This window comes from Leuciscus leuciscus (assembly GCF_965113295.1).
Source record: "Leuciscus leuciscus genome assembly, chromosome: 1".
NCBI classification, from domain to species: Eukaryota; Metazoa; Chordata; class Actinopteri; order Cypriniformes; family Leuciscidae; genus Leuciscus; species Leuciscus leuciscus.
Window position 1 is genome coordinate 38411959 of NC_138725.1, and position 9735 is coordinate 38421693.

Below are 9735 nucleotides of genomic sequence, written 5' to 3' on the forward strand. Positions count from 1 at the left end.
AACCTGATTCTAACACTGCTATCAGCTTCTTAGCAGCTCAGACAACACACTCACATCAGAAATGTCCTAATGTAGGCCATCTGGCCAAAACAATGATTTACCAGTGTGCTATATACTGTGTGAATCTTTCTTCTCAAATTCCAGTGTGTATAACATACAGCACTCCCATTGTGTCATGCAAGTGAAGAGAATCCATACAAGTCGTAAACATGTATTCAACATATATAACACATACATGCTTTCAGAGGCATTGCATGTACAATCTATGGCTGCAGAACATTTACTGTGAAGCCCTAAGGTAGCCCTATGGTAAGCTTAACTGTTCTGCAAGTGAACATAATAGACAAAAATTGAACAATTTATTAATTTATTATTTGCATAAAATAACATAACAGATGAACATAACTCAACTTAACAGGCCCCCCAACAACCACCCTCCTAAAATAAAAATGAACTACACCAACAATCCCCTAACTTCTTATGGTGTCCTTCAAAACAGTAACAACCTCCCCCATCCCTGTAAGTTCAAAAAAAAAATCATTTTGGGCAGTGCAGCGAGTTGGTTGTCCACTGCTCCACACAGACCCGGCACCCACTGAGGCTGTGGCAGCACGGTGCCACCACTGGGTTTTCCATCACATCTGCAAGATTCAGAATATTTTTTAACAACTATTTCAACGGTTGTCTCAAGCAATTTTCATCTGTGTCATTTCACTTGTTAGTGTTACAGTGTGTTTATAGTTATGTATTCCCATTGACTGCAATAATGAACTTTTAATACAAATTGTAGTCATAGTAATGTTATCTGTCTAAACATTCCCTTGTATCCCCCTATATATCTCTGGTGTACCCAGGTGAAAAAGACATAGTATTAAATGTATTAAAAATATACTTGAAAGTTGAAATACAAATAGTATGTTTATAATATTTGTATTACCAACATGCTTATTTGAAGTGCATTAAAAATACATTGAATTGCATTTTAATATATTTCTAAAAAGTATACTAGAAGTAGCCTACATTGGTAATAAATATATGCTTAATTATACTTTAAATAAATATGCTAAACAAACAAGCATAATTTTAATATATTTCTAACAAATGCACTACAAGTACATTGGTAGTAAATATATGCTTAATTATACTTTACATCATAACTTTACTATAACATCATATTATTTTAAATGCATCATAGATACATTTTCCAAAGACGTTTAAATGTTGTACTTGTTTAAATTTGAAAAATACGAATAACACACGTGACTAATCCTGATTGGTTCCAGAGCCGTTGAACGGCTGTGATTGGTTCTTGTGATAATAGTGAGCTCACACCTCACTCAGAGCTTGCTGTGCGTTCCTTGAATGTGATTAGATTTGTAATAATTTAGATTAGAAATCTAAATTTAAACTGGAGCGATCGTGTTTCTTTAGAGGACTTGGAGGAAACCACGCGATTCATATGGATTAGGTAATGTTTTTGCGATTAACTTTTTCAAACGTGAACAGTTTTGGTGAATCGTTCATCAGAGGGATACAAGTTAAATCTCTCAGGTTTAATTAGCCTACGATATCTCAGTTTTTCTTTCGAAGATTAACGGAATTCTTAAATGTTTTGCAACTACTTAAGGTTGAGTGATCATGACAGCATTTATATATATATATATATATATATATATATATATATATATATATATATATATATATATATATATATATATATATATATATATTATCTAACGTTAATAGAAAACGTAGGCCTAACTGGTAGTGTTTTTATTTTTTCCCCATCTTCAAGTTTGCATGACGTGTGATATTTGGAACCTCATTATGTCTGAGGTGCGAGCACTGATTCGAAGGAAATGCAACAATGAGGAAAACTCAAAGACCAATCACTCCAATTCACTTGAAGGATGAAGATGGTTTGAGTTGTAACAGTACTGTAACTGTTTGCAGCTATTAATGACTGCACTTTATTGACTGTAGTTAGGTTTATTTATATTTATGTTAATGTATTTTTTTACTGTTTACATATGCTGCTGTACTGATGTACACTGGGTGTAGTACATTAAAGTTTACTAGCTTTCAAAGTGTGTGTGTGTGTGTGTGTGTGTGTGTGTGTGTGTGTGTGTGTGTGTGTGTGTGTGTGTGTGTGTGTGTGTGTGTGTGTGTGTGTGTGTGTGTGTGTGTGTGTGTGTGTGTTTTATACAAATATTTTTTACTGTGTGTTCTATTGAATGATAATTTTTCCACTGTATTTGTAATACATTAAAATATATTATTTTCATAATTTTAGCATAAATGAGGCAGAAAATGCTACTGATAACACAGTAATAGTGTACTTGACCACTTTTAAAATACACCATTAACATATTTAATTATGTTTTATAAAGGTACTGTTAACATAGTTAAAATATATTTGAAATAAATGTACTATATAAAAAATATGTGAGCAATACATAAATATGATTTGTATATATTATATATTCTTATATTTTAAATAATTTATAAGTGTATTTAAAAATGCATTAAAGATCGGTTCAATTGTACTTAAAGGGGTAACAAAATAAAAAATTAAAGCTGAAATAGTATAAGCATATTTTAGTTCATCTTCAGTGCGTCTAAAAATAGCACAGTTGAGTAAAATCTTAAGTTTATCTTAAGAAGTACTAAAGAAAAACAGTATAATAAGTACAAAATTAGTGTGAGAAAATGGAGCACTTTAAGTACATTATGGAAGTGTACTTTAATAAAATTTATTTTAGTGCACTTTTTTAACCTATTAATACATTATAAGTATAATTTGTATATTTATTATATATTATTATTATATTTTAAATAATTTATTATTGTATTTAAAATGCATTAAAGATGGTTTCAGTTTTACTAAAAGTGGTAACAAAATAAAAAAATTTAAAAGCTGAAATAGTATATTAAAAATACACTTTAGTTCATCTTCAGTGCGTCTAAAAATAGCACAGTTGAGTAAAATCTTAAGTTTATCTTAAGAAGTACTAAAGAAAAACAGTATAATAAGTACAAAATTAGTGTGAGAAAATGGAGCACTTTAAGTACATTATGGAAGTGTACTTTAATAAAATTTATTTTAGTGCACTTTTTTAACCTATTAATACATTATAAGTATAATTTGTATATTTATTATATATTATTATTATATTTTAAATAATTTATTATTGTATTTAAAATGCATTAAAGATGGTTTCAGTTTTACTAAAAGTGGTAACAAAATAAAAAAATTTAAAAGCTGAAATAGTATATTAAAAATACACTTTAGTTAATCTTCAGTGTGTCTCAAAATAGCACAGTTGAGTACACTAAGATGATCTTAAGAAGTACTAAAGATAAGCTTTTAGTATATTAAGTACAAAATAAGTGCGCGAAAATAGAGCACTTCAAGTACATTATGGAAGTACATTATGGAAGTGTACTAAGTGCACTTAAATAAAATGTATTTTAGTGAACTTTTTTTTCACCTGGGTCATAATGACCAGCCTAAATGAATGTAAATAAGAGCATTACATTTTTTTTGATGATTTGTAATTAAACATAAATAATTCCAGTTGTACTTACAGGGTCCAAACAATGTCAAAATCAGCAGAGAAAAAGCAAATATGCTTTCAGAGGAGAAGACGACGACTCTCAGATCTCCAACCGCACGCTCACCATTAACTGAAGATGAAATTAAAATATTAGATTATAATCATTAGTAATGTTTAAATTAATCTTTGATGTATATGTTTTAATACTAACAGCATGAAACACTGCATCATAGTAAAATGTTGTTATTCACTCACCCGTTTTCAGTATCAGTTCAGTCATCAGTGTAACAGAGTTCAGTAAAACAACAGCAACTGATCCAAACACATACAACATCTTTTTAAAGGTGAGGGTCAGATCTGTAAAACAGATTATATATTAAAATAGATTCTAATATTAAAATAGATTGTTAATTTGCTTTAGGTCATAAAACTGTTTCATTACCCACTAAAGCAAGTGTCAAAATCAAGTAATGAATCAGTGACTTATATGGACAAAATGATTGATTAACCATCAAAATCAGAATCCATCTTAATCTATTCTGTATTTATTCCCAATTTTATTGTCATTCCTCTTTTTGTGAATCTGGAGGAACAATTTCATTCTTTTTCGAGTGTTTTGACTCCAGTGACAGAAATGACTAAAAAACAGAAAAGGTTGATCGTATTCACATGAAAATAAGCACACGCACGCTCTCTCTCTCTCTCTCTCTCTCTCTCTCTCTCTCTCTCTCTCTCTCTCTCTCACACACACACACACACACACACACACACACACACACACACAAACAGTGATTTTGTGAAAGTGAGACAATGTTAAATGTAATCAATAAAAGTGAAAGACTGGCACCAGAACAAAATTACAATCACAAGAATGAGCAAAACACTGGTATTGGTATTTTTGGCAATATCAGCAGAAATGCTGTGAATCAGAGTGCATTATGGGTATAAGAGAGTGAATCATACAGCAAAATAAACTGTTCACTCAGAATCTGTTGTATTGTGCATTGCTCTATTGTTTTCAGCATCTGCAGTCAGAGTCTACGGATCAGAGAGAGACGCCAATGACAGTGCACTGACACCAAAGATCCGTCATAATGAAAATCACTTTTACACCCGTAGCGCACTGTACTTCACGAGAGCTGAACTAGTCATCTTCAAACCTGAGATCAGGAGGGAAAACAATTCACACAGATAATTGCAGTAGTAGAAACTGTACCCGATATTTCATTCCATTTAATGTACATTGCAATCATCCACAGCACTTGCAGAAATACAGACGTACAGGTCCATCCTGCAGCATCTGCACACAGAAGTGTGTGTTTATTATATACTCTTAGATTTTATTATATTAAGAATTCAATGAACTGTACAATTCATGTTGTAGAGATGTAATTAGATAAATAAGATTTAATCATTTATTTTATTAGAAATGTAATTGTACCTTTTTCATTTTTCAGTGATGTGATGTAGAAATACACCATTACTGCAGTCATGATAAACATGAAGATCATCCATGAGGTTATATTGAGCAAATTTGAACCTAAAAAAGATTAGAATAGTTTAATTCAATAATCTGTTCAAAATAGTTTACTTGGATATTTAAACCTGTAAATATCAAAGCAAAATAGCTAAACGTGAATATAATCATGTAACAGAGAAACATCCCACAACTGAACCACAAATCAAACTTATGATTCACCCATAATATAGTTTATAGTTCTGACCCATAAATTCAGATTAGACTTTAACACTGACCTTTGAAACATTCAGATTTAACAGTTTTTTTTTAACCCTAACCCTAATTGAAGGCTTTAAGGATTCAAAAGTACTGGAACGGTATTCACTCATTGATCACACTGAACTATAGTCAGATGAATTCATCTCATACTCACTGCTTTTATCTTTGTTTATGTCCCTCAAACAGGAAAATGACAGAAAAAAGAACAGTGGGAAAATCATGCTGACATAAAAACCTAAAATCAGACAAACAACATTCATGTAAGATTTCCAGAAACCATTTTCAGTTTTTATTTATTTATTTATTTTTTTGTATTACTGCTTTTCTCATTTGTGAATATTTTCCTTTTTACTCATAAATGGCACAGATGTGATAAAGTGTCACTGACCTCCTCTGGCGGCTCCAAAAGCGATGAACAGGAGGGTGAATTGTAACGAAGGCAGAATGAAAAAGCTGAATGCAGCTACCAGGGCTGGACTGGGACAGAAAATCGGCCCTGGCATTTTGGCCCAGACTGGCCCACTACATATGATCATAAACACCACCCATCTTTGCATGCCCTTGAATATGTTTTTGTTCAACTCCTATTCATTAAAACCACTAATGCCATGTAATGAGTGAGTATAAACGAGTGAGAGTTAACAGATGAAATAAGTACAAAATTGTACTTTATTAATACAACTGAACTATACTCCACAGTGATGCATCCAAAAAACAAGCTATAATCTGCATTGGCATAGCAATATCAGTGTTTCTCACAGGAATTTTGGTAAAACTGTGGTGGGTGGACCTCTGTCCCTATAGGGGGGGTTTGGGGGCTTGCTCCCCCTAAGAACATTTTGTGCATTTTAAAGTTAAATTCATCAATCTGGTGCAGTTTGAGGGTTCAAAATTAAAAGCTCCAACCCATATTCAGTGTGCAAATATAAGAAAGAAAAAAATCAAACCTCTTTTAGTAACAGTGTCTGTCTATATTACACTACTACATAATAATAGTTATAACATTAATCTCATGACAGTAGCCTAATAGCCATATATTGTAAAACAAATGCACTGAAAAATAAAGAAAACTTTCATAATTAGTTTTGTACTAATTTCTAAACTTGAAAGAGATAAAGCACATGATCTTTTATTTTGACGGAAACTGCATCAAGCTTTTATTTTGGCGGAAAACATGGTTTACAAACGCCTCTCATTAAACTTCTAGTAAATTTCTGTAATCGTCAATTATGCAGATGTGGAAATAAAGCGTAACTAGGTAACGTTAATGGCTTCCTACACTCATAGTGTTTTGAAAGTAGTTCTGCTTACCGCGGACTCTAACGTTACACTTTCTCATCTCTCTCCTGATCCTCCTCACTATCCTCCTCATCAGCCACGGGATGTTTTCTGCAGCACTCCTGTTGCTGCAGAAAACATATATATTTTGACAGCGTCTGCTATTTCTATTACACGCTATTTCTCTGCACATTCCTTGCGTTTCTTCTCCATCTCTCAGACTATTTTGACAGATACACACTTGACACTGCACGCTCACTCAAAGCCCAAAGGGGGAGGTGTTTAAAGATGTGATTGGGCCAGCCCAGTGTCAATCAAGAAAACAACCAATGGGTCGCTGATCTACGCGTTTCATGGGCCGGTCTGTCAGTGGAAAAAAAAACTGACGCTTACTTTTTTTTGACCAATGCATTACACCGGCACTAACCCAGCGCCGTCAATTAAACAAAACAAAACGAATGGGCCGCCGATGTACGAGTTTTATGGGCCGTTAAAAAAAAAAGAAAGAAAAAAAGTAGCCTATGAGATGTATCGGCCCAAAAAGCACGTCGGCCCACCGGGCATTTGCCCGGTATGCCAGATTACCAGTCCAGCCCAGCTACATCAGTTATTTTATCCCATATCCATTCCCATATCTTTCCACCACACGGCATCTCCATGTTTTTACTAGTAAATACTAGAAAATGAAAAATACATTCATTCCCCAGTGGGCATTTGATGTCAATTTAACATCAATGTGACATCAAACATTGATGTCAAAATTACGTCACGAAATAGGTCAAAAATGAAAGTCATATTGACGTCAAAGTGTCGATGTCAATTTGATGTCAAGATTTTGACCTCTGCTGATGTTATTTTGATGTTATTTTGATTGACATGCTTTGTTTGTTGGTATTTGATGTCAATTCAACATTTATTTGACGTCAAGACGTCTTGATGTTGTAAACTGATTTAACTGATTCTATCTTAAATTTATCAATTGCCATTTCATATTTATACTGTGATCTTATTTCATTTGAGTCCACTAAATAAAAATATATTTTCTAAAAAATATAATTAATTTAAATGAGTTAACACAAGATCGATTTAATTCAATCCTTTTGCAGAAAAGTGTTATTTAACAACAGCACACATCAATGCATTAACAAGTACACAATCACTGCCTGTTAAGTAAAGCAACACGCAACATAAATAATATCAGTGTTTTTTTGCTCATCCAGAACTGAAGCTCAGGCTCTACTCTTCAGCACAATGGTGACCCACAAAACTCAACAGAAACTCTTTAAAGGTCCCATTGCATGGATTATTTTATTATTTTAGAATGTTTCCTGGGGTGCCCTTATAATGTTGGTATGTTTTTTTTTTTTATTTTTTTTTTTTTTTATCAAAAGTTGTTATAATTTAGAAATAAAAGGCATTTTTCCTAGCCTGATTTTAGCCTCTGAACGCTCTGTTTGAAGGGGCGTGTCTGTGTGAGACTTCAGTGTAAACACCCTCTGCTGTGATTGGCTGCTGTGAGACTTCAGTGTAAACGCCCACTGCTGTGATTGGCTGCTGTGAGACTTCAGTGTAAATGCCCACTGCTGTGATTGGCTGACATGCTTGCATATGAAATATTTAGCATTACATGTGAAACTCTCTCGAAAACATTTACTATTATACGTTTATACTATTACAGCTATTGAGATTAACGAATCGTGAGAAGTTTTTTAAGTATTTAGATCTATTCCCATCACATAAAACGTTGCAGTGATCCCAGTGGGCATTTGATGTCAATTTAACATCAATGTGACATCAAACATTGATGTCAAAATTACGTCAAGAAATAGGTCAAAAATGAAAGTCATATTGACGTCAAAGTGTCGATGTCAATTTGATGTCAAGATTGTGACCTCTGCTGATGTCATTTTGATGTTATTTTGTTGTCATGCTTTGTTGGTATTTGATGTCAATTCAACATTTATTTGATGTCAAGATGTCATGATGTTGATCCCAGCAGGCACAGGATATAGACGACAACATCGGTCAGACGTTGGATTTTGGTTGAAAATGAAAGTCGGTTTGACGTCTAAATCCAATGTTTGTTTGACGTCAGGCTCCAACGTTGGGCAGTCGTTGAATTTTGGTTGGAATAAACCAAACAAAAAGGTGAAATGCATGGCCGTACACTTATTACCAGCTTCATTTAAAGCTAGCCAGATTTACTTTATTTAATTGCCGGTTTAATCAATAGTTGTATTTTAAAGTCACCATGATGGTGGTTAGCGTTTGCTTTAGTTGGACTCTTGACTTTCTAGTTTAACATTTTCTCTGGCTGCTATAATTGTGTGTTTAAAAGCACTTTTGTTGTAGCAAAATAAGCTTTGAGATCAGGTGAAATTGGCTGATTAATGAGGATGATGATGATATCATCATGTAAATGCCTGAATCCCTGATCTTAATCAGTGTCTAATGTTTTGATTATATAGGACCTGTGTTTGTAATATTGTTTCATAATAGAAGACAACTGATGTTACAGCATGAGAGCAATGTTGTTTGTTAAATAATATAAAGGATTTTCAAAACATTTAGTGCATTAAACTTTTTGCTCTACATCATTACTTAGACATCAAGAATCAGCATATGACTCTCAACAATGGTGACAATCAATGAAATGCTTCATGCTGCAGTGCATTCTGGCTACCACCAATCAAAACTCACCCTTATCTCCCAGCATGCATTGCGGCTTTAATAAATTATGCAGCTGGAGTTGATCTGATTATCTGGATATTTTGTTTGATTGTCACCATTGTTGTGATTTATATGCTGTTTCTTGATGTCTGTGTGTGTCAAAGTACTGCCATATATAGATTAAAGATTTTTGTGCACTAAATAGTTTATAAAAATCAAGTATATTTTTTGATAACACAGATATGCTGTAGAATCAAATGACTTATGAATAAAACAATGTTAAAACCACAAATCCTATACAATCAAAGCATTAGACACTAAGTAAGATCAGGGATTCTGGCAATAACATGACATCAAACATGCTTGACGTCAAACAAACATTGGATTTAGACATCAACCCGACTTTCATTTTCAACCAAAATCCAACGTCTGACCGATGTTATAGTCTAAATCCTGTGCCTGCTGGGCATCTATTTGACATCAGGATGCCAT

The 9735-nt window shown here is 33.1% G+C and overlaps 1 protein-coding gene across 1 annotated transcript; it reads right to left on the reverse strand.

Annotated features, from left to right (window-relative positions):
- Window positions 1-215: 215 nt before the first annotated feature.
- On the reverse strand, window positions 216-7163 carry LOC309476669 (uncharacterized protein). Its single transcript, XM_082139810.1, has 7 exons — window positions 5684-7163; window positions 5450-5530; window positions 4999-5097; window positions 4774-4857; window positions 3813-3914; window positions 3589-3687; window positions 216-641 (listed from the first exon to the last, which is right to left on the reverse strand). Exons 1-7 carry the CDS (start codon window positions 5850-5852, stop codon window positions 538-540), a joined length of 738 nt encoding a protein of 245 aa, XP_081995936.1. The 5' UTR covers window positions 5853-7163; the 3' UTR covers window positions 216-537.
- Window positions 7164-9735: the final 2572 nt, after the last annotated feature.